The sequence below is a fragment of the Pygocentrus nattereri genome, chromosome 3 (genome assembly GCF_015220715.1).
Source record: "Pygocentrus nattereri isolate fPygNat1 chromosome 3, fPygNat1.pri, whole genome shotgun sequence".
NCBI lineage: Eukaryota > Metazoa > Chordata > Actinopteri > Characiformes > Serrasalmidae > Pygocentrus > Pygocentrus nattereri.
This window is the reverse complement of record NC_051213.1, coordinates 4,882,787-4,908,713: the sequence shown is the minus strand read 5'-3', so window position 1 is coordinate 4,908,713 and position 25,927 is coordinate 4,882,787. Positions and strand designations below refer to the sequence as shown.

Below are 25,927 nucleotides of genomic sequence, written 5' to 3'. Positions count from 1 at the left end.
TACATGATCAAAACTGCTGTCTTAAGTTTTAAGAAGGGAAACTTAACTTTACACACACAGTAGATGAGTTACAACAATCAGAGGCAAACAAACCTGCTTGTGCCGTATCATCACAACCACAATGTACTGGCATTCAGGAGGTGAAGCCTCAAACCAGAAAAGGTCAATATACTGGTCAATACTCTGGTCCTGAACCTCAATTTATTGAATTTACTGAATAGAATTGCAATTTAATTCACAGCTGCAATATTAGTCAGAAAAATTGCAATTAGATATTTTCCCCAAATCTTTCAGCCCTACTTCGTGTGGCTTATCAGTTTTTCCATCTAATATTTCCAGCTTTGTTTTTTTCTCTCAGTTGCTTGAGAAGCTTGAGGGATCATATTGTCGTATTTTATGTTTTTACCATAACGATGGTATAAATGGTGGGTATGATGCGGAATATATTGGGGCAGATACCTCAACCAAGTTACAGCAGCTAGTGGTGGCAGATTATGACATTAGCTAGCAACATTAGTAAACTTTCTGTCTGTCAATCAAGGCTGCGACAAATCATTGTTTTTGTGATTAGAGCATTTACGATAAACACACCATGAAGGGCTGCAATGCCGAAGTGACATAATTACAGTGTGAGAACCAACAAGTGCTTTCCAGAACCATGCCCTCCCACAAATGGTTAATCTTATAACACCTTGCACAGCTCAAAAACTACTTTATCCTAAACTACAAACCTGTAAAAGTCCTTCAAACTTGATGACTATTCTTAGTCCCAGAGTTGTATGTTCAATTGGTGAAGCAGTAATGGCTAGTGTTACAACAAACGTGCATCACTATAAGCAACTTTTTAATGAATTAAATATATATTTATTCATTTTTTGGCCTCTACAGTAAATGATAGCATTTAAAATGAATAACCTTTTCTAATTTTAGGGATTTTAAGTGGGGTATGGTTTCTCTTTAAGTTGAATGGGACTTTGGCTAACAGTCTGAAAAGCTAGTCCAGTCTAGCAGCATCAGCAGCTACAAAAGAAGGCATTTGTCTGCAGAGAGGCCCATGGACAGGCCTCTGGAGGACTCAGAGGGGGTGAAATATGACCTAAAGCACAAATTAGACGGGCATCACTTGCCCAAAGCAGTGGTGACCGAAACAAAGTCTGCATTTAATAGTAGCTAAGTGCCAGCAGAAGGTCCATCAGAGCCTTACTTGGGAAGAGTTGTCTGGTCGGGGCGCTGATCTGGGCTGCCTTTCCAACTCTGTAGGCCGTGTCCGGCTGGGAAGCTCTTCTGTTCATGCAGAAACCTGACGTCTTCTGCACTCCTTCAGGGCTGTTGTGAAATTCTAACACTTTTAGCACGTCCACGGTTTCAGCTGTGAGCAGAGAGAAAGCAGAGATAGTAAAGCTTTATGATCAGCCACTTTAACTCAGCAGTATGTGAAACACCCTGCAGCATGGAGAAAGTAATGGTTTAATGACTAGCACTGATATTTTTATAAAAAAAAAAAAACACACACACACACATAAGAGAATAAGAGACACTGTAATGTTGTAAGCCATGAGAAACGTCATATCTTTCAAAAAATAATCTGACATGCAAGAAATTCCGTACTCACTGAGATCATCTCATAAGGGATATTTGAAACAGTCAATAACAAATGAACTAGCAAATGATGGTTGGGAATATGATTAGCCAATACATGCTACATCCAAAAATCTTTTTTGAGGGTTAAGGTCAGTTTTCATACGGCTACATGACACCTAAGCCTTTCATGACCTCTGCTATAAGCCTACATAGACATTTATAAGGCTTATTCCAGCGAAGGTCAGTTGCTGTAACATTTGCTGGGGCAAAATTGAGGAAAACTGCCTTTATGATAACTAATACTTGCTGGAATCAGCCTTTAGAAATGTGCCTTGTATTTATGGCAGTTGTCTAAAGACTAAAGCAGGTGTTGCACAGCCTTAAGAAAACTGCCCTTCAATAAAGTCTTAAGTGCATGAAACAACTTCACGCTTAATGTCTAAAGAAGGGGATATGCAGCACAAGAGGCCAAGCTTCACCCAGAAATCAAGGCCTTTCGGATATGTCTGCTGTGTCATGTGACAGGAAATATCTTTATCAAAGCCAGATCGGCTGCATGTCCGCAGCTGGTCATCTCACGATACGAGGGGAAAGCAACAAGAGATTTGGGTCTGTACCTAATAAATGATCTAATTTATCCCATGTAGGCCTAACTGACCACCAAGTCTAGATAACATGAACAAACGGTATCAATAAACGATGCTGAATGACCAAAATAATGAATGTGAATCAACATAATCTTCACCTTATCAAGCCCAGAACATTAAAAAGCATTACATTTATGGCATTCTTATCCAGAGCGACTTACAGTTTGGTCATTTTACACAGGGAGGCCAAGGTGGTGTTAGGAGTCTTGCCCAAGGACTCTTACTGGTATAGTGTAGGGGGCTTGTCCAAACAGGGGACTGAACCCCAGTCTACAGTATAGAAGGCAGAGGTGTTAACTACTACACTACACCAACCAGCATTGGTGGTGCTGGTTGAGAAACCCCACACGTGAATGGAACAAGTGCAGAACCAGATATCTAAGATGGAACAATTTGCTGAGTGGGCAGTATAACAATGCACTATTCAATACTTTCCACTCTATAGGCATGTTAAATCGGTCTGTTTTGCCTATTAAACCTTCTTTTATAAAGCTTCGTTGTACACCTATTAATAAAATGCCCACATTATATAATAAAGAGGCGATAATGTTCTCAAACTAGTCCTAGAGATTCTGGGAGGGCACCAAGGAAAGAGTTCATTTGTCCATTTTAATCATTTTAATTCTCTGTACTGTAACGTACAACATATTATGAATTCTGAATATATATAAAGAGTTTGTACTCCAGATCCATAGGCTTAGCACATCTGGACCATTTTAACATCTGACAACATTAAACATGATCATATATATCAATAGCTCTTCAACCAGCAAGACATTGTGTTTGTCTTGTTCTGCTCTGAGGTTAAAGGGTAGTGGTCATAAAGACTGGGAAATGCTGCTGAAAACCTCCATGGCCTGTTGAAAATCTCTCAATGGCAAAGGCCTTTCACCTCCATTCATCAGGTCCATAAAGGAAGCGTCTTTGTGTGGGCATGTCAGCGGACTCTGTGACTGACCAGCTCCCCATAAAGCCTCTTGAATGTGAGCAGCTAGATACCAATCATGTAGAGTCCAAAGAGCATGAACGGGCACTGAAGGATATCGGCAAAGTCTGTAAGAGGAATTCTGTCCTAACACTTTGGCCTTTGTGTGCAGGGTGATTCACAGTTAGCTGAGATTCTCCTAGCAGAACTGCGATGGCTCAGACATTCCAGTAACAGGTCTGTAGCCTGGACCTGAAGGACCAAATGACTCCACTTTCCCAGAATGTATCAACAGAATGGTTCAGCAAAAACCCCAACAATTAGCCCTGTGCCAACTGCATGTGTAAATCACTGCATACTTGCCTCAAACTGGGCCAAGTTGTTAATCTCAAAAAGACTTGATTGTGTGGTTTCAGAACACAGTTAATGCTTTTTAGTGGCCTCCTTGAAGCCTGAAATTTGTCCACACTTTTGTCCATGTTTGTAGACGCCAGGGTGTCATACAGAGTCAGAAACCAAATAAGCAAGTCATTTGAGATTATTTAAAAATGCAATACATTTTGAGGAATGCAGATAACACCAGAGATGTTCACAAGGTGCTTCATGTGAGTTTGAGTCAAGCCTCAATATCTAGTGTGTGAGTTTGAGTCTAGCCTCTAGTCTCTGGCAGGCAAATCCTAGTCAAGTCCCGAGTCTCTGGGGTGCGAGTCTAGGTTCAGTCTATGGTCTCTGGGGTGCGAGTCCGAGTGGAGTCTTGTGTTTCTGGGGTGCAAGTCTGAGTTCAGTGTCAGATCTTTGGGGTGTGAGCCTGAGTCGAGTTTCAAGCCACTGGAATGCCAGTCTGAGTCGAGTCTTGAGCCTCTGGCATGTGAGACTGAGTCTAGTCTTGAGCCTCTGGCATGCAAATCAGAGTCAAGTCTTAAGTCTCTGGCATGTGAGTCTGAGTCGAGTCTTGAGCCTCTGGCATGCACGTCAGAGTCAAGTCTTAAGTCTCTAAAGTGTGAATCGGAGTTCATTCTCAAGTCTCTGGCATGTGAGTCTGAGTCGAGTCTTAAGTCTCTAGAGTGTGAATCGGAGTTCATTCTCAAGTCTCTGGCATGTGAGTCTGAGTCGAGTCTTGAGTCTCTGGAGCGCCTGTCTAAGTTCAGTCTCAAGTCCCTGAGGTGTGAGTCCGAGTCAAGTCTCTGGAGTGCCAATCTGTGTTCAGTCTTGAGCCTCTAAAAGGTGAATCCAGGTCAAGTCTTGAGTATCTGGGGTGCCAATCTCAGTTCAGTCTTGAGTCTCTGGAAAGTGAGTCTGAATTGAGTCTCAAATCTCTGGCACGTGAGGGTGAGTCAAATCTTGAGTCTCTGGAGTTTGAGTACAAGTTAAGTCTAGAGCTTCTGGGGTGCAAGTCCTGAGTTCAGTCTAGATGATCTAGGTAGCGAGTGCGAGTCGAGTCTGCGGGGTACGAGTCTTCAGGAGATTTTTAATTCACTCTCAGTATTTGCTGCAGGTAGTGCACAAATTTGAACCCCTACCAGTTTGACACGGCTTCAAATATCGAGCCTTTCACTCCATCTAAAGGACAGAACTGAAGCGCTACATACAGCAAATGTGGCGTTTAATGGATGGCACGACAATTTGAAACAGCTTCATGGCACATGGAGCCGCAAATATACCAGCAACGGCTGTTTAAGTCGCTTTAAACAGACTTGCATTTGTGGTTTCTGCCACTGAATGACTGTCATCTATAAACAAGGACCAAAGTACAGACTTCAGAATTCAGGCTTCAGGATGGATAAAACTACTGATTTTAGCTATGCGTTTATTTTTTGACATATCTTTGCAGAGAACTTCAGATGCCAAACACATCTCGGCTGGTCGGCCACAGTTGGCGTAAGAGGTAAATGTGCAAATTGGTTTTTTTCACCAAACTATCACTTTTACGCGCCAGGAGAGCTCAGTCTGATGAGCTGGTGTGAGTTTACACTGGGCAAACACACAGACGCTTCTGAGTGTGGCCTGCTGGCAGAGGAGGGTGAGTGTGCACACGTGAATAGGAAAGAAATCTGGGTTAAAAGGCCACACATGAGATCAAACAGCCTGATTGTACTTTTATTAGGCCAAAAATGCCTGCACTAAATGGGCGGAGCCAAAGGGGAAGGAAAGGATTTTGCTATTTTGGCTCCAATCATCTTCAATCATCTCATCAAAGGCTTAATTATGGTGTTATCAGGGAAATATAAACTAAAACATGTACGTACGGTGGAAAGGATGCTTTGCACATGATTCAAATACACTGCTTGCAAACAACAGTCTTTGCATTGTTTAGAATTAATTTTAGTTTAGAATTAATTGACCAATGGGACTGATGAAAAACGACGTCTACGTCAAGGCAGCTGCTGTCTTTCACTTTACTTACTTTTGGCTATAATCGTGTTGATGTAATGTGTTATAAGCAAGTGCAAATTTGAATTGTGCTAATTTGTGCACTGTTTTTACTCCAAGTGTACATGCATTCTCAACAAGAGGCTGAAAAGAGTCGAAAAATCGTCTCAGAGCAGCAAGGCTGCTTCACAAATTACCCAATTTTGTTTCCCTCCCATCCGTGCCTTGGGTTTTTGCTAGGTGCAATCAGCTGGAAAAGCACGGACCTTTTCACCTGCAGCTCCCTGAGACTCCACTAATGTATTCGGCCCCCCTCTCGCCCTCCCTCCCTCCCTCCCTCCCTCCCTCCCTCTCTCTCCCCTCCCACCCCCTCTTCTAACCCCTCTTTGACACACGCTTGCCGTTTGAACAAGACGGCATTATGCCTCACTGAGAAAACTTCACCAGGAAGGAAAGATTGACTGAAAAAAAAAAGGAAAAAAAAAAATCCCTCATGCACCCCCCCCCCTCCTCCCACCCAGACCACTGCAAAGTACAATATTCCCATACAAAACGGAGAAATATATTAAAATATACTGCAGTATAGCTAGGATTTATATTATGGAACATGATGACGAAATATATAATGCATTGATTTTCGCTGGGCTTCACCAGTGCAATCAAAGAACTGGTTTTGGTTCCCTAAAGAACCCTTCAGAGGCTCTCTTTAGGGAACCAAACGTTCTTTAGAGCTTCATCTAGTGGCATCGCTCCAAAGAGCCCTTCTGGCACCTTTATTTCCAACAGCACGCCACTTGCACTCCATAATAGAAAAATGACCGAAGCTGGCTTTATGCTTTTCTGCGCTGCTTGCCTGGACCTGCGCGTACGATGTGTAATTACAGCGCATCGAAACCGCGAGACGGGCAAAAAGAAGACAGACACCCGAAAAAGTCGCCGTCCGCAGTCGCAAAGCCAAACTGGGAACGGTGCTCGAAGAAGGCTCCTGAGGCCGGCCGCTGCAGGAGAGGGTTTGGGAGAGATTTGTGAAATATGAGCATTGTTTGAAGGAATGTGCATCTGAGCTGGTTCTGCGCCCCAGGGGCTGGAAAACGTGTCTGTGCACCACAAACAGGAGAGAGAGGGCACCCTACAGACACACAGAAATACCTTCACCAGCCGTAAACCCTCAGGAGCTCTCAGCGCAGCCTGGAAGAACGGAGGAATGAGCTTAACCCTTCAGACTGCAGCCTCGTTACTCTCACTACTCTCAGGATTTATTACTCATCATCTTTTATGGATTATTCAGTATCTACTATGAATTAATCAGTATCTACTTTGAAATACTCAGAAGCCACTATGAATTATTCAGCATTTACTGTGAATTATTCAGTGTCTACTATGAAAGATTTAGTGACTAATATTCAGTAGCTACTATTAACTATTTATAAACCTCTATGAATTATTCAGTAACTTGTGGAAGCTCTGCAATTATAACAATAGAGTGTGGGCCCACATTCAGGCCCTTCGGGTCAATTTCCCAGACAGGGATTAAGCCTAGTCCTGGACTACAACTCCATTCAGAACGCTGTATAGTCCAGGACTAGGCTTAATCCCTGTCTGGGAAAGAAGCCCTCTGGGTTTAAAGGGTAAAGCTGCATGCTTATTATCCAGTTATTAGTGCAATGAATATGATTCAGTGTCTGAATTATTCAGAAGCTTCTATCCATCACTCACTGCTCTGACACCAGTATGTTCTGTAGTTCTGAGAGCTGAAGTGTGGAGCTAATGGGTTAATGCAGGAGAAGCAGCTGTGATCAAAGAGAGGAGCGGTGCTGTAGGCATTGGGGGCTCTGTTGTAATCCAGCGATTGCTTAAGATATCAAAAAGAATAAAAGTTAAATTGCTTTCAAGTCACGCTGGCTGCAAATCTCCACACTTCAAACATCACAGCTGATGGCCAAATCAGAGAGGCCTTCCACTTTTGTGGATAGCGCTACATTTGGATGCTTTGTGGCTGCATGCATAGTTATTTTATTGACAGGAATTCATCTAAACGTCTATTTAAGATTCCCAATATCCCAAACCCTAAAGCCGCTGAGTTTCACCAGATCATTCCTTAACAATAACAAGTGTTTGTCATTCAGCTACAGTGTAAAATGTGACCTAAAGACCCGAAGGTTTAACTGCACTTTGCGGGGTCTTAGCTGTTGTTACATGTGGGCTCAGACTCAGACCCATTTGTTAGTCGTCTCGGCTAGGCCTCTGCTGCTCTGCCTCTTTGAACTAAAATAATAGGGATGAGCAACGAGGGCCGTCATCAAATAACCACCGAGCACTTAGATGGGGTGGGTGGGGGGTGGGGGGGGGGGGGCTCAGCAAAAGCACAACGCGGCCTTGTCTGGAGACACACAAGTGCAAAAATCCAGGAGAGGAGACGAAGAAGGGGCCAGAAACAGGCCAAAAAAAGGGTAAATGTGGGCACGAGGCTTCTCGAGCCCCCGGCTGGGCTTCAGTGTGGACCGGGCCTGAGAGGAGATAGGGTGCTCCTTTTGGGCACAAGGTACTTTTGAGCCACGAAATCAGCCTCACAGGGCATGGGGTCCGCCCTTAGCCCCGCCTCTGAGGGGCAGAGCGTTTGACCACCAGCCTGAGAGGCTCGCTTCACGGCTAAAAAGTACCTTGTGCTCCTTTTGGCTTGGTGCTCAAGTCAAATCACATTGGACGGACAGCCTCAGTGAAGAAATCGGTGATGTGTAAATAAAGCCTGTCCATTTACCGTTGTCTTATATCAAACAATTAAGACATGAAGCTTGATTTGTGTTGATTAACGGTGGAAATGAATCGCAGAGATGTTAACAAACCCTTTAAAGCTTAAGGGTCCCCCATTCTAACAGCTACATACTCTACAGATTAGGGTTTTTTTTTACTTATTACTGAAAAATTAACAGTAGATGCCGAAGAATTCATAGAGACGTAGGTAGTTCATAAAGAAGATATGGAATAACATATAGAAGTTACTGAAAATGTGCAGTAAACTGACTGAAAATCATGGACACTGAATAATTCATAGTAAATACTGACAAATTTATAGCAGTTACTGAATTATGTCTATACAGACTGAGTAATTTGTTCATAGCAGATGCTGAATAATTCACAGCTGCTACAGAATTATCCATAATAGTTCACGAATAATAAGTCTTAAGATTAACCGGAATAATAATCAGTTTAAGGGGTTAAAAAGCCGGTTCGACAGTAAATAAACGGAATGTAAACAGACATGATTCATTAATTGTGGCCTTGTCTCAAACAGTTACACCATGAAGTCCAATTAGTTCGAATTATGATCAGAAATGAACCAAAGAAAACTCAATCAATGCGATAAGTGCTTCCTAACTCACTTTGGCTTAGACTTTAGGACAGCTTGGTCTGACCGGGACACATAAACATCTGAGCCTCTCTAGGACAGACAGCCCTATTCACAGCCAAATCCATAATTGCTATGCTTGTGCTTTATTACTGCACGCCCATAACGAGCAGCCTCCCAGCTTACAGTCACAGTGCCACTTCATTTGCTCCCTCGTTAATATCAATACAGCGTGCTTTTACGCACAAAGCCGCAGGACCAACGCGCCGCAGCCGCACTGCAATGTCTGCTGATATGACGAGACTGACGAGACCATCTCAAATCAGTGGGCTTTGGGGCTCTTTTTCGGACTGGGTCCCCGTGATGTCCGTCACTATTACCTTCACTCTGGCTGAAACATTCTTTCCCAAAGTGTGAGCGAGGGATCCTGAAGCTGTGTGGAATTCCACCCCCACCTAACCGTGTCCACACACACACCTAACGGACCACTGGCTCAAACAAAGGGCTTTTTTTCGCCCCCCAGCATAAATCTTTAAGGCTGTCTGCGAGAAGATTCCTCGGCACGCTCTTTCTCTCTGATCCTTGGCTACACACGGTGTGGAAGTGCTAACACCAGCCCTGGCCAGCAAACCAAGCCATGCGTAAAAGCCCCCAGCTCGTCCGGAGGCACATCTTGATGTGCTCCACATTCTTGTGAAAGAACATCTCCAACAGCTCTCATATAAAGGCTCCCTAAAGCTGGGGAACCTCAAGAACTTCCACGAACCCATACTACTGCTACCATTACTGTGCTTTGGTGCGTCCACAAAATCGCCCCAAACCCAAAGTGGGGACCATAAATGGACACCTGGAGCTCGCACAGCTTTGCAGCTTAACGCGCGGCTCTGCTGCACTCAGGTTCGAATCCAGTTGCGCACAGACAGCCTGGCAGTCCCCACCAACTTTCACCCAGCGACTGGCCGGACTTACCTGCGCTAGCATGGGGCAAAAGGATGATGGCCAGCGTGACCAGTGCACTAAAGCTGGGCTCCCAGAGCCTCCTCTTCGTTTTCCACCGCGTGGGCCACCTGCTCGTCTCCATGCTGGCGCGAGGATCTGCGCGCAAATCGACTGGTCCCTCCAAAGGCAAGGAAGAAGAAGGAGAAAAAAAAACAGCACCCAAAACGCAGGAACGCAGCAGCCGCTCTCTCACGCAGCCATAAGTGAGGAGTTCGTCGCGCTTTCTTCTTCTTCTCCACTCCGAAAGCGCCCCTCCACCTCCTGGGTCTCTCTCTCTCTCTATTCTCTCGCTTTCCTCTCCTCTCCTTTCCTCTTCTCTCCTCTCCCTGCGCCCAGCCCTGCCACTGCACGCAGGCTGCGCTGGGGCTTTAATCAGAAATGCGCGCGGCGTGCGGTGGCCCTGCGAGTCACAGCGCGCGGAGGAGCACACCCTACCATTACAGCGGCAAATGACAAGGGCGGTGGGGTGGAGGGGGGGTGGGGTAGGGGTTGGGGGAGGGTGGGGAAGGCTGGCAGGAGCCAATCGGCAAACTTGGAAAACGCAGCGCGACCCGCCCCCCGCGCGCGCGACGGAGCCACTGGCCGAAAGAGAGAGGGAGGGAGGGAGGGGGAGGGAGAGGGAGGGGGGTCGGGGGGTTGATCACCAGCAAGGGAGCCCACCTTTCTGGTCTGCATCCGTCACGGCACGGAACATGATCAATCATGGTCAAGTGGTCAAGCCGTGGTCATCTGGTTGAGTGTCCAGTAGGGAGACAACTCGTTCCACCCATTCTTCGACCCATTCTTTCACTAATGTCTGTAGAAGCAGTCTGCAGGCCTAGGGGCTCGGCTTTATACACCTGTGGCCATGGAAGCGATTGAAACACCTGAATTCAGTGATTTGGACGGGTGACTGAATACTTTTGGCAATACAGTGTGTCTGTCAGGCTGTTTTTGTTACTGTGCCTTTAATACTGACATATGGAAATGAGCTGGGATTTGATTGGCTGTCCCTTGTTGCGGCTCATTCAAGAAGCATTCAGAACTGAAATACCCCTTATAACTTCTGTGTGAATGGGCGGAGCTAAACGGCCATGGGCAGAATACGTGGGCATATGTAAACGTGATGTTTTGCATGATATCATAACAACTGTGGATTCTAAACAGGCCGATTGTGGTTGGTTAGTGTAGTGGGTAACACCTCTGCCTTCTACACTGTAGACTGGGGTTCAGTGCCCCGCCTGGGTAAACACCCTACACTATACCAATAAGAGTCCTTGGGCAAGACTCCCAACACCACCTTCGCCTACCTGTGTGAAAATGATCAAACTGTAAGTCACTCTGGATAAGAGCCTCTGCCAAATGCTGTAAATGTAAGCTTATTTTGAACCGTATGGGCCGGACAGTAATCAGTACATTTTGAAACTTACATGCTATGTCACACACTTTCATTTTAAACAAGTGAGGCACAGGTGCCTATGATATGTAGGGCCTTTAAATTCAGCAAATAAATGCAACTTGGTAAATGCAAATTGCAAATCTTGCTTTTGTAATAAAAAGGTCTGACAGCTGACATTAAATGCACTTTATCAAAATTACATTTTCTAATAAAGTTGGTATTGGTTATAATATAAAGCACTGACATTTGTTCTGTGTAAAAAAGAGCACCTTACTGTCACCATGTCCAGTGCCAAGCATTAGCTAGATGGGTGTAAAGCCCCCCAGCATTGGCTGTGGAGCAGTGGAACTGTCTTCTCTGGTGTGATGGAGCTCCATCCAGTACCTTCATCCCAAAGGTGTTCAGTGGGGTTGAGGTCAGAGCTCTGTGCAAGTCAGTCAAGTTATTCCACACCAAACTAATCAAATCTTGTGTTTATGGAGCTGCTTTGTGCACAGGGTCTCAGTCATGCTGGAACAGGGAAGGTTCTTCCCCAACCTGCTGACGCTAAGCTGGATTCATATAATTGTTTAAAATATTTTTGTATGCTCTAGCATCAACATCACCCTCCACTAGAACTGAGCGACCTGAAAAAGAGCCCCAGCCCATTATCCCTCCTCCACTAAACTTTACTGTTGGCATAATGCATTCTGGTAGGTAGTGTTCTCCTGGCATCCACCAAACCCATATTCATACATCAGACTGGCCTGACTGGTCCATGGATTCTTCACTCCAGAGAACATGTTTCAAGTGCTCCAGAGTCCAGTGGTGGCATGCTTTGCACCACTCCAGCCGATGGTGATGGCCTGTGTGCAGCTGCTCGACCATAGAAACACATTTCATGAAGCTCCTGGTGCTCAGTTCAGGTGCTGATTTTTACACACGACACACTTCTGGGCTCGTCAGTCCTGCTCTGTGAGTTTGCGTGGTCTATTGCTCTGTGACTGAGCTGTTACTTCTATATGCTTCCATTTCTAAATAATGGCACTTACAGTTGTCTAGGGCAGATCTAGCAGGGCAGAAATTTCAAGAACTGACTTGTGGCAGTTCTTGTGACTTGAGTTGACAGCCTATGACTGTGCCACATTTAGTCACTGAGCTCTACAGTTCATGCATCCTACTGCCAGGATTTGTCTATGGAGACTGCATGGCCATGCGCTTGAACTCATCATGAGAAGCATCTACATACTTTTGGCCATATAATGTACATTGTGACTAACTGAAAGTGCAGGAAATGAGCTGGTGTGTTTCATGTGTTTTCTCAGCCCACACAGTGAGAGCTTCAGGTTTAAAAAAGTATATTAGCACCAGCCAAATTGGATGTGAATCGGGTATAAAATTAACTATTGTGTTGCTACCATTATATGTTTGATCTATGCTTGACTTTGCTCGCTCTGTAGTGACACTGCAGTCTTTCTACACTCATATTTGTGTGAATCTATTCAGTATGCAGTGTTTGTGTGGAGCGTTGGATCAGCTTGAAAAGACACATCGTTCAGGCTGTTATCACTATTGTCATCTCATCATTAAACCCTGAAATGTGACACCTTGTCGCTGCCAGGAACATGTGTTAAAACTCTTCAGTGATTCGCTTTAAACTCTTGTCTGTTTAATCCACGTGGTTATGCGGAATCTGAGCCAGGTCACATGACTGTCAGCCTTACAGCACTCGATTCCTGATCACTTCTAATATGATGAACCTTTCACTCCTGAAAATGTAGATGCCAAACAGGATTCATTCCACGGTACCACTTTGGGTTCCATAAAGACCATTTTGGATGGTTCTTTACAACCATGGTTGAGGATGAGATGCATGAGTGTGCAGAACCTTTGTAAAGTAAAATACACGACATAATGCAAAGTTTAAAAAGAACTGGTATAGAACCTATATAAGGACCAAATACAATAGTAAAAACATTTTAGGTTCCCTAAAGAACCTTCCAGTGGATTGCTTCCTTAGAGAACTATTTTTGTACAACTTTCATGAAGTCCAAAACATCAATGTGGTATAGAACTTTTACACTATGTTAAACCTTTAAAAGGTCCTTTACACTCACAGGCCTCTTTTTTATGGAACTAAAAGTGGTTCTGAACCTTTTGCTCTTGAAAATAAAGGTATCTCACAGGGTTCTTTACACAATGCCATAGAAGAACCTGTTTGGTTCCCTAAAGAACCCTTTTTTTATACAACTCCAATTCCCAAAATTCTCCAATCCCAAAAAGTTGGGACACTGTGTAAAATGTAAATAAATCTAAAAACGGTATGTCATGATTTGTAAATCTCATAGACCCATATTTTATTCACAGTACAACATAGAGCACATATCAGATGTTGAAAGTGAGACATTTTAACATTTCATTAAAAAATATTTACTCATTTTAACCTTGATGGCAGCAACACATCTCAACAAAGCTGGGACAGGAGCAACGAAAGGCTGGAAAAGTAAGTGATGCTAATAAGAAACAGCTGGAGGAGCATTTTAGAGAGGCAGAGTCTCTCAGAAGTAAAGATGGGCAGAGGTTCACCAAGCTGTGAAAAACTGCATAATAATTGTGGAACAATTTCAGAAAAAAAAATGTTCCTCAACATAAAATTGTAAAGACTTTGGATATCAGACCATCTAAAGTACATAATATCATCACAAGATTCAGAGAATCTGGAGAAATCCCTGTACATAAGGGACAAGGCTGAAGGTCAATAATGGATGTTCATGATCTTTGGGCCCTCCAGCAGCACTGCATTAAAAACAGGCATGATCCTGTACTGGACATCACTGCATGAGCTCAGGAGCACTACCAGAAATAGTCTGTGAACACAGTCCACCGTGCGATCCACAAATGCAAGTCAAAGTTGTGTAACACAAAGAAGAAGCCGTATGTCAACACGATGCAGAAACGCTGCCGTCTTCTCTGGGCCAAAGCTCATTTAAGGTGAACTGAGGCAAAATGGAAAACTGTTCTGTGGTCAGATGAATAAAATTTTTTAATTCTTTTTGGACACCATGAACACCATGACCTGCAGACTCAGGAGGAGAGGAGCCATTCAGCTTGTTATCAGTTCAAAAGCCTGCATCTCTGATGGTCTGGGGCTGCAGAAGAGGGGATGCTAGACAATGGTAGACGTGGCCCGGTCCCAACCTTTTTGAGATGTGTTGCTCCCATCAAGTTCTATATGAATTAATCATTTTTAACATCTGATATGCGTTCTATGTTGTATTGTGAATAAAATATGGGTCTATGTGTTTTGCAAATCACTGCGTTCAGTTTTTATTTACATTTAGTTATGTTTTACACAGCATCTCAACTTTTTGTGAATTGGAGTTGTACATTATATACACAGTAATACTTTCATATGTGTTTCGTTTGCACATGAGATTAAATTATGCTTTTATCACCAACTAAAACTGACTTCTGAGATTTAACTGACATTCAGTTAAGTATCTTTTGACTTTTCCTTAACTAAACTAAACCTAACACTCATGGCAACTAGAGACTGAGGTGTTTATTTTGCCGATCAGTGTTCATTGCTCTCTGGCTCGGTCTCTGTGCCCCTGACATGGTTTCGGTCACCTTTTATAGCTCTCTCTCAAACTGGTGGAAGTAAATCTCAGAGCTTGGGCTTCCTCCTCCTCCAGTACTGGGCTAGAAACAGCAGATGCAGGACAGAATGTAAACACTATGGCTTCACGTGTCACTGTGAAGCCTCATAAATCATCTGTACATCTAATGCCTGTAAAAGATGCAATTTACAGTTAAACTGACAAACTAAAAGTTTGTGCTGCATCATCAAAGTGCATTTTATTTGAAGTTTTATGAATCAACCTGCCATTAAGATGCAAACAGAGTCATTCAGAAAGGTTTGGAGTGAAATGGCTCATTGTAGGTATCAATATGACTGCACAAAACCACGTATCTCAGAAATGGTACTTTTACAAGGAGTAAGAAGTGCTCTCAACTTTGAATGGAACCTAATGAAACAAGAACCCTTCCCGAGCAGTTTGGACCATTTCTGTTGGTCCATTCATCGTGACATTTTAACACTTTGTAAAAAATGGGTGGCATTTTCAAATTCTGTGAAGTAAAAGACAAAAATGGAGATACAAGGTGTTCCAGTAGGGACGCTATACAACATATCCATTACATCCATTAGTGGTGGCCAGCTGCATGCATGGCGTGAGGCAAAACAGTCTCAAAAAAAGTTTTTTTTTCTAATTTACCATCATCACCATTCCATATAAAGACTCGTGTGGGTTCACTGGTGATTTTGGATATAAATAAAATGTCTATATTTGTGCATATGTTGTGGTTGTGGTGGTCCCTGGTTCCTATCACCAGCACTGTAAAGACATCTGAGTCTCTATCAACCTTTTCACACCAAACTGCTCTGAATGACTCTGTTCTTATCTCAAACAGTGAATCATGTAGCGGTGGTGGAAAATTGGTAGAATTAAAGGTTTTTGTTTAACGAGAACAACCCAAATCTGCGGTTTAGATTGAAAACAAAGTGGTAGAGACGTTAGCTGGAGCTGCGACGATTATAATTTCAGCCTAAGCAAGAAAGCGTTTGGGACATACTGGCCTACAGATTAGAAATCATGGTCAAACAGGAGGCCGCTGGTACACATGGCCGCACTTCCATTGTGAAATTTTTTTCTCTGTACCAGTGGCATTTCTTGACCCCCCTGGGGAGGCATTTGACCTGACGTGATATGTTAAGGGGGGCTTCTCACAGGCCTATGCTAGGCAGCCACTCGCCCCTGCGTGTCAGCTCCTGAGCACACACAGATCGGAGCAGTATAAAGGCCTCATTCTCTGCCTGAGCCGTCCAGGAACACAAACCACCCAACCTGGCCTCCAGCACAGAGTGCTCCCTCCACCAGGGGAGGCGTCCAGGAAGACAACAGAAAACGATAACAGAAAAAGAGCTGAAATTGCACGTTTCAGGAAGTTTTTAGACAGAGGAAGGACAGTCTTTGCCTCTGCCTGCGATTGGGTACATTTTGACACTGCAAGCCTTTTATTTCGACTGTGGTCTACCACCGTGGCAAGCACAACGAGCTTCGGTCAGAGTCCGATTGCATTTCCTGGATACAGGCTTAGGTCTATAATGCGCACATAGTAGAGTGTAGAAACCAAAGGAGTGATTATTGCTAACTTTATTTGAATAAATATACATGTGTCGGCTACAGGGAGGAAAAAAAACAAGCATGCTGCTTTTGCCTCAAAAGCCGTGGCAGTCTTTATATAAAAGGGACCTTTTTTGTCATGTACATTGTGTTCTTTGTCTCCACAATAAACTCAAAGGGCCAACTTTCTAGGCCTGATCTGCTTAGTTCCAGTGCTGTGAGAAACTTAGTTGTTTTCCCTGCTTTGACATCCCCAGTTCAAATCTCTGACAGTGAGTTGAGCAGCTCCCTCAGAAGTTGTGTCGATATTCACCACCATGCAAAAACTTTTCATTTATTTAATTTGCAGTCAAAACACTCATTAAGTACACCATGTTCATTTTTCAGCATCAGTGAAAAAGGAGAAAACTTAGTTAACAGAATACTTAACAGTACACAAGCAACTAAATATTTTCATACATAGCTTAGTGTGTCAGACGTTACCTTCATTCCAGCTTCCATTCTTTGCAGGAGACTCACTTTCAGTTCCTCGAAGACTCTGCAGACACACCTCCAAAGTTCAGTCTTAGAAGTTGGTCCCATTTTCTGCTTCTGCTTCATCCCAAAACACATTCATTGATATTTGATAAGTGCGTCTTCATCTTCTCATCGTTGCTGCTGTAGAAAGAATTTCTTACCAATCCAATGTTTTCCAGAAGGTATTGTATGATGTATTGTGTGTTTATCAGCATTCATGATGCCTTCAGTTAAAAACAAGTCGATAACTCCAGATTCCATTACACATCCACAAACTTGCATTGATCCTCCAGCACGCTCGACTGATGCTCTTTCATTGCTTTGGTGGTGTACATGCATCCTTCTTGCATCTTCTGTTACTTCTCAAATCAGAGCAGTCCATAGAACCTCACTTGTACTGAGTTTTTATCACTGTTCATTTAAATGCTTTTTGAAGAGGTGCATCTACACTTGAAGATGGCCATTCAGACAGCCGGTGGAAGTTCATTCTACCACGTGGGCTCCAGGACCCTTGAAAATTCTTTAAGCTTATCTTCTGTGCGTTTTGAGGGATGGTGGGTCAAGCCAAGCCATGCTTGAGATTTGAATGTCCCAAGGTATGGTTTGGGTTTTGTGCATTGTCATCAGATACTGAGGTCCGTTTTTGGCTTTCTTGACAAGAATTAAATGTGTTTTGTTGAACTACAGGAAGCCAGTAGAGTGAAAGACCTGATGGTATAGTCACCTGAGTGGTCTCCCTAGAGAGAAATGGTGGGATCTGAAAGAGAAACCTGCATGACTGAGCCAAGGATGATAACGGATCATCCCATGCTTTTTGTATAAAAATATTCTGATCGATCTATAATAATCTGCACTAATAACATCAATCTGTAGTAATAACATCTTAGTCTATAAACAGCAAATTAAACCACATTGTTCACTGCACTGTTGGAAATGAAGGTTCTGTGCAGGTACGTTTTTTGTTCATGAACGTTCAAACAGTGTAAATGTTCCCTCAAAGCTCCAGTGGTGGTTTTAAGGTCTGATTTTGAAGCTTAAATCAGGTTCTCCAGGTGAAAAGTTGGTATTTGTTCCTTTTCATAACCGAATGTTTTAAAACAGAGCAGTAGAATAAAGGCCTGGAGGCGAGGCGAGGCAGGGTGTGTGGAGTCAGTACAGCTTAGAACAGATCATTTCGGTGGATTATGGTTCAGTTATGTTCCCTGACTAAAGGCACTGAGATGGAGCCTTGAGGGTTCCACCCCAGTGACGGTTTACTGTCTTTATTTCTGAGAGTGTGGAGTGGGCCTCCAAAAGAGATGAACTGCCGAATTCTGCCTGATGAAAGAGCAGATCATGTTGAACCAATTGAGGTTTATGATGAAGGGAATTCAGACATGGAGATGAGTGGTGGAGACCTCATAACAAGGAAAAAAGCAGCATCATCTTTTTGAATGTGTGATGCAACATGCTGACACTGAAGGCCATTTCTCAGAGGCCTTTATTGTCTGTAAAGCCTCTCAGGGAAGCTTTGAGATTCACTCTATAGGACAGAGGTTCCAAAACATTTAATGCCAAGACCCGCCTGTTTAAGTCTCGCAATCCAGCAGTTAGTGGAGTGAAATAAGCGCCAAATGTCCATAGATTTTTAGTTTTCTTCTTACATACAGTTATAGGAAGAAGTACATCCCAGGAAAAGGTTTAGACATATTTGGGCATAAAGTTATCTGGTCTTCATTTAAACAATTAAATTATTTTTTAAATAAAATAAAGTGACACTGCCCTGCGATGGACTGGCGACCTGTCCATGGTGTATCCTGCCTTCCGCCTGAAGACTGCTGGGATAGGCTCCAGCACCCCCCCCTGACGGGGAAGCGGCTTAGAAAATGGATGGATGGATGGATGGATGGATGGATGGATGGATGGATAAAGTGACACTCAGATGTATATATATATATATATATATATATATATATATATATATATATATATATATATATATATATATTTTTTTTTTTTTTTTTTTTTTTTTTTTTTTTGTATCATTTATGTCATAGAAATAAACAGAAATGCAGTTTTCATATGTGGAAAAAATAAATACCTCCCTACATCTATCACTATTTCAAATGTGTCAAACTGAAATCAGGTGCACCCAACCAGGTACTAATGATTAGGAGAGTGGTTCCTGGAGGACCCCCTGCTCTGCATATTTACTTTAGTGTTTTTGCTCGCTCCCCACACACCTGAAGCAACTAATCAGTTGAGTAGCAACCCCTTCCTGAATTACAATGGGTGTTAGAGCAGAACAACACAAAATGTGCAGGGCAGGGGGTCCTCCAGGAGTTGGGAACCACTGGATTAGGAGACCGGGTAGAGAATTTCACATTAGAGAATATCTTGGAGGTCTTATTTAAATCTCAGGTATCTGATCTGGTTTGCTGTATGATATTGGAGAGTATGTCATCATGCCTAGATCAAAAGAGCTCTCAGAGGCCTTCAGAAAGAAGATTGTAGATGCCTAAGAGTCTGGGAAGACATTTAAGAAGATTTCCACACACACACACATTTTCTAAGCCACTTCTCTCTCAGGGTCATGGGGGGGGGGGTGCTGGAGCCTATCACAGCGGTCATCGGGTGGAAGGCAGGATACACCCTGGACAGGTAGAAGATTTCCAAAATAATGGAAATCAATCCCTCCACTCTCCAGAAGATCATCTGCAAGCAGTGGAAAAGACCACCCAAGCTAATTTATCCTGAGAGCAGACCATGAGATGCTAAAAAAAATCTTCAAGAACTCCACAATTAAATCAGAGGATCTGGAGGTACATCTCCCCACTGTTAATGTCAAAGTTCATGTATCTACCACTACAAAGAACATCAGGACAAGACGACAGCTTGCTAATGAACATCTAGGCAAGGAGCAGGATTTCTGTAACAATGTGCTATGGACAGAAGAATCAAAACTCCAGCTGTTTGGCAGCTGTACCTGTCCTTTGAGTACCAGAAGCCATGGTTGGCGAAAACCAAAGACAGTATTAGATCAGTAGAACCTCATACCAACTATGAAGCATAGTGGAGGAAATTTTATGCTTTGGGGCTGGTGTTTTGCCTCAGGGTCCGGCCTACTTACAGACATAGAATAGACTGTGAATTCTCTTTCATAGCAGAGTTCTTGAGGAGAATGTGAGGCTGTCTGTCAGAAAGTCAAGGCTGAAGAAGTGCACCTTCCAAAAGGATAATGATCCAAAACATACAAGTAAATCTGCCAAGGAATGCCTCCAAAGGAAGAAATGGAAAAGCCTGAGGTGATGCTTTTCAGGCTTTGCAAGAATCTCCTCAAACATTGCACATACACTTTGGAGGACCTCTGCATGGAGGAGGACAAACATTTCTCCCAGTAGATGTCAGAAACTGGTGGACAGTTATAGGAAATAGACTTTAAGTTAAATTTGTACCGATGAGGGTAACAAGACATTGTTATATTATTGAGCATAATGACTCATGACAGCATCTGCCAAGACAGGTTTATGACATGGTTATGTAGCTGCCTTTGCCTCACAGCTCATAGCTCCAATGCAAAATGAAAGAATCCATTGCTGATGCCTGAATTTGGGACCAGGTTGTGAGTGAAAGCTTCAGGTGTTTTGTGAGATGTTGAATCTACCAACAAACAAGTCTGACAAATACATCTATCACTGCCTCATCAGGATCAGCTCCTCTAGCTGGCTTCCCCTCTCAGCATGTAGCAGGGCCACCCACACTTCTATAGGCCAGGTCCTCTAGAGACCCAGTTCACCTCACACCTCCTGTGGTCTACAGAAGCCATCTGGGATCGTTTGATGACCTGTCTGACTCATCGGCCCTTTTTTAGTCTCTGAAGCTCCTCCCTCCTCCTGGTTGGACAACTGGCGGGTGCTGCGTCAGTCGTGTGTTGTGTGTTGTGCGTTGAAAGCAACGACACCGACCTCAGTAAAGGGCCAAACTACGCCCTGTTCCAGACTTTTCCTTCACTTTCCACTGTTTCGGTTACGTATGCAACCAGCTGGTGCTACTGATTTATCTACAGCAGAGCTTTTCAAACTGAGGGTCACAGCCATAGACGTATATAGAGAACTAGATTGATGATGATGTCACAGCACACACAGCAAAGTGAAACCTCTTGGCTGGCCTTTTGGTTCTTTGGTGTCTATGAGAGAAATGTAAACATACCCCCCCCCCCCCCCCCAATATATATATATATATACACTGTGTACTGCGCTTTATATTTTAGATTTTTATATATTTTATTTATTCAATAATACATAATTGGGTTATGGAAAGACATTTCATGTGTAAGTATATTAATGTAAAAGTTTTATTTCGTGACTATATGACTTTATCTAGGCTATCTGAATCATTATTACATAGAAATGTGCAAAACCACTGTAAAATCATTCGCTGTAAAATTACAGTAAAATGACTACTAGCTGCTTTACTTTCACAGTAATTTTCTGAACCATATTAACGGTAAAAATGCAACTCAGAATACAGTAATTTACTGTAAATTTACATATGACAAATTCACTTTTAATAAAACCATACTTATAAATAATTTAAAAAAATGATTAATGTATTTATTCACTGTTTTGCACTGTATATCGCTGCTGGGGGAAGAAAACCTTGCAACTCCGTTTTTGACATTTTTCAGTTTTTTGACGTAAGTATGTAAATTTCATGATAAATGGACTAAAGGATACGACCTAAAGTGGCTTGAAAAAAATTCTGGTTCCATTGACTTGCATTGAAAATATTGTAGGTTTTGTTTCTTCTCCTGTAAAGTTACAATTTTGGAGATATGAGGTTTTCTTCCGCCAACAGCGATATGTACGTAATATTGTGTTTCATTGCAAACACATTTCACAGGCAGTTCAATTTTGCTTATAGTTTGCAAAAACATGACTATCAGTATGACGTTGACATTTTGTCAATATCTCAGTGTTTCAGCATTAAAACGTTAAATAAATAAACAAATAAATAAATAAAGCCACAACAAAGGAATAAATAGATCCAGCATAAAACCTCAAAGGCAAGGCAAGTCCCCAAAATCAGCTCAAACTGAGCTACAGAGATCTGAGCTGCGGCTGGAAGAGCTGATAAAGTTTCAGCTCCTGAATGAGGTGGAGAAACTCTCCGTTCTCCAAAGTGGGAAATCATCTTGCGTAATGTCACAGTTCCTCCGAGTTCATGAGAAGCCAAGGACTTTCTGACAGACATTCTGGGCATGTTTTTTCCATCCTGAAACAACACAGGGGTTTATGGTTTCGATTAGGTCTGAATAGTGTGTCAGAGTTCAGAGTGTCCACTTGTGGCCCATAGATCACTGACCACCGCATTGGTAGCTAACTTAAACTTAGCCGTCATCCCTCCTACGTCATCCCACGACCTGCTATACATTTGTATTGAGCTTAACTTTAACTCATGCAGCGGAAGGAGGCACTTGTGTCTCCACACAACCTTTGGTAGTGCTGTTTTACAGATCTGTGACTGTTTATTTTAGTAACATCCTCAGTAAACAAGAGGAGACCACCCACTGATCCCCATCTGGTGCAGGCGAACTCTGTTGTATTTATGTTTCCTCAGGAACTCCACTGGCCTTCTTGAGTAGCTAGAGGAAAAAATAAACACCAAAATAAACAAAGTCAACACTGGTCTTCTCGCCACGGGCAGTTTACGTAAAGAGTGTGATGGACATCGTCAACAAAAGCTGAGATTTACCTTGTGCTGGGTAGTCTTACCTCCGGACACTTGAGATGCAAAAGTTGGCAAATTCCTTGAACTGATAACCAGCAGTCTAAAAACCATTAACCAGCGAACCGGAAACCAAGGACACGAGTCATCAAAATACCAAGTGTAGAACAGATCTGAAATCTGATTGGCTGAGCTACATTCCAAATCAGTGTAAAAGGCTTGAAACATGCACAAACGAGCCCACGCATCTGTATAAATGCACTGAAATGGAATCAATCAGCGTTTCTCTTCAGCAGTCAGGATGAGCATTTTTCAACAGAGCCCCTGAAATAACAACGTTTCACTTATTTTTAAGGTGAAAGGGATGTGGTGTATTTATTTTAAGTCAAAATCTGGTGAACACCCAATACTATCAAGTGAGCACCTGATACTGTGTGGTGCGCACCAGATACCATGTGGTGAGCACCCAATGATATCAGGTGGGCACCCAATACTATGTGGTGAGCACCCAATACTATCAGGTGAGCATCCGATAATATGCAGTGAACGTCAGATACCATGTGGTGAGCACCCAATACTATCAGGTGGGCACCCAATACTGTGTGTTCAGCACCCAATACTATGCGGTGAACAACAGACACCATGTGGTAAGCACCTGACACTATGTAGTAAGAATCCAATATTATCAGGTGGGCACCTGATACTGTGTGGTGAGCACCCAATACTACCAAGTGAGCATCCAATACTATGAGGTGAGCACCTGATACTATGTGGTATGTATATGTATATATATTCTAATATTGGGTGCTCACCACATCGTATTGGGTGGGTGGTAGTGGTGTGTGCCCAATATTAGAAGAAATATATATATATATGTAAAAATGATCAAATTGTAAGTTGCTCTGGACAAGAGCGTCAGCAAAGTGCCATAAATGTAAATGTAAATGCATCTAGGAACCAATCACAATCCAACTGTAAGAGGGGGTCATAGAGTGTCTGACTGGCTCCTTCAGTCTGAGAGGAGCTGAGACCCCTGAGCAGAACGTTCTGCGTTCTCCACGTCAATAAGAGTGAATACGTCAGAACTGAGCAGCGGAATTTTCCCAGGAAGTGAAGCTCCAGCAGCTCAGAGCGTTCGGCGCTGGTTCCACAGCACTGGAAGATCTCCGAAATCCCACTGAAAGAGCCGTGAGAGCAGCGACGCCCGACACGCTCAGTCCAGTCTGGGATGAGTTTGACTGTGGCGTTGATGTCGTCCGTCCAGCTGGAGGAGGTTCAGACTGAGACCTTATAAAACTACATAATAAACTTTATGCTCATTTAAACCGTTTACAGCTCACTGCACTGACCTGGAACGATTTACAAGTGAAATAAATCATTTTACAATCGGATGAGTCTTTCTGAATCACCCTGTATTACTGGGATTACAAAGACGTCTAGATCGTATCCAGCACAGCCAAACGTTCCGCTTACACAGTTGAAAATGTTCAGTTTTGTTTTGTGAGACCATCACATGAGTGTATTTTGTACATGATTCAAGGAGAAACGGCAAAAAACAAACAAAAAAAAAAAAAACACCCTACCTGCATCTGTGTCTGCCTGTCTGCCCTGCCATGGACTGGCGACCTGTCCAGGGTGTATCCTGCCTTCCACCCGATGACCACTGGGATAGGCTCCAGCACCCCCCCTCCACCACCCCCCACCACCCCGTGACCCTGAGGGAGAAGCGGCTTAGAAAATGGATTAATGTATGGAACCCTACCTGCATGCATGGCTGCAGTGCAGAAGTAACCAACAAGACAACAAATGTGAGCTTTTACGGTGAAGCTTTCAGCTTTTACTACACTTTACTCCTACTAAATCTTGACCAATTTAGAGGAAGAAGGTATTGGAGTTCTTGCTAAACATGTCCCCTCCTGTTTCCCGGGATTTTCATGGCACGTATTGAAGCACGTATTGTGCGAGTGCCACAGAGCCTGAAGATAACTGGTAAACATATGCCTATGTCCTGGGTTTTGAGTGTCAAAGTGGCTCCTATCACCACCACTGTGAACAATTCTGAGTCTGTAAGTTTCTCTAGAACAGAGCGTTGCACACCAAACCGCTCTGAATGACTTGGTTTATATCTATCTTAAACATTTAATTATGCGGAATTTTTGCCAAATCAGTGGAAATTCCCCTTTAAACATTGTTTTGAGGCAAGTGATGAGTTCTATATTGCTGCTGTCAGAAGAAACGCTTGTAACCCCATTTTTGTCATTTTTCAGTTTTTGATGTAATGTGAAAGCGCCCGTTACCCTTTACATTGTGTTTAAATTTCATGGAGAACGGATGGAAAGAAAGGGCCCAAAATTGCTTGGAAATAACTTTGCTTCCATTGACTTACATTGAAATTAAAGCAAGTTTTTTCCTTCTCCTGTAAAGTTAGCGTTTTGGAGACACGAGGTGTTCCGACAGCATCCATATGCAGCCTGCATGATGTTGGCCTTGTACCTCCAGTGTAAACCTACAGCAGCACCAAACACATCTTGGCTGATTCTGCTGAGACTCTGCATGTCGCATTTCGCTTGATTTCTTATCACGCGTCTGAAATCGTCCACGTCTCCCCTCGTTTGGTGTCACAGAGGGGAAATTTCAGATCTGCGCTGGTGGAGCTCAGATTGAGGCTGTGTGTGTTAAGTAAGCAAACCATCCGCTTCCTGCTCACAGAGGCTCCTCTGTGTGCCCGGCTCTGGGTGTGGTGGGTGAGGTGCCGTCTGTTTGCTTAGGGGGGATTTCGCTCAGAGAAAACTCGGAGAAAAATATGAGAAATGGCCTCATATAAAGCTCGAGAAGGGAAGAGAGAGACAGAGCACGCTGTTTGAAGTACGATCTCTGTTATCAGGGAAATTACATTCTGGCATTCATACTGTATATTTCAGTGATTATAACGTGACCGAGACAGACATTGTAGCTGATTAGGGAGTGATTAACCCACATCTGCAGAGACAGTGATTGTGCAGTAACTTTAAAGTAATAGTTCAGTGAAGGATCAGATTTTCCCATGTTTGCCCCTCTCAGTCGATCACTGAAGGCATATTTGGTGTCTGAAGTTTGTTTCTTTAGTTATGGAAGCTCAGCGTGGTGCTAACTGCAGGCCTAAATCATCACACACTCGGCTCAGACCGTGTGGAGTTATTAAAGGGCCCGTATATTCACTGTTCGCTCCCCAGCCCACACAGTCCACACGTGACAACTAAGCTAAGTTTTTGTGACGCCACTAAAGCCAACACGATCACCTATCCACCTATTCAG

The 25,927-nt window shown here is 43.2% G+C and overlaps 1 protein-coding gene across 4 annotated transcripts in view; it reads right to left on the bottom strand.

The window, feature by feature from the left end:
- The window catches only part of col11a1a (collagen, type XI, alpha 1a), a 192,442-nt gene extending 182,152 nt beyond the window's left edge, over positions 1 to 10,290 (bottom strand). For all 4 annotated transcript variants that reach the window (XM_037537327.1, XM_037537324.1, XM_037537326.1 and 1 more), the window contains exons 1-2: positions 9,839 to 10,290; positions 1,205 to 1,369 (exon numbers count right to left, since the gene is read on the bottom strand). In XM_037537327.1, coding sequence (XP_037393224.1) covers positions 1,205 to 1,369; positions 9,839 to 9,950 — 277 coding nt within the window. In that variant the 5' untranslated portion in view covers positions 9,951 to 10,290. The remainder of the gene's footprint in view (positions 1 to 1,204; positions 1,370 to 9,838) is intronic.
- Positions 10,291 to 25,927: the final 15,637 nt, after the last annotated feature.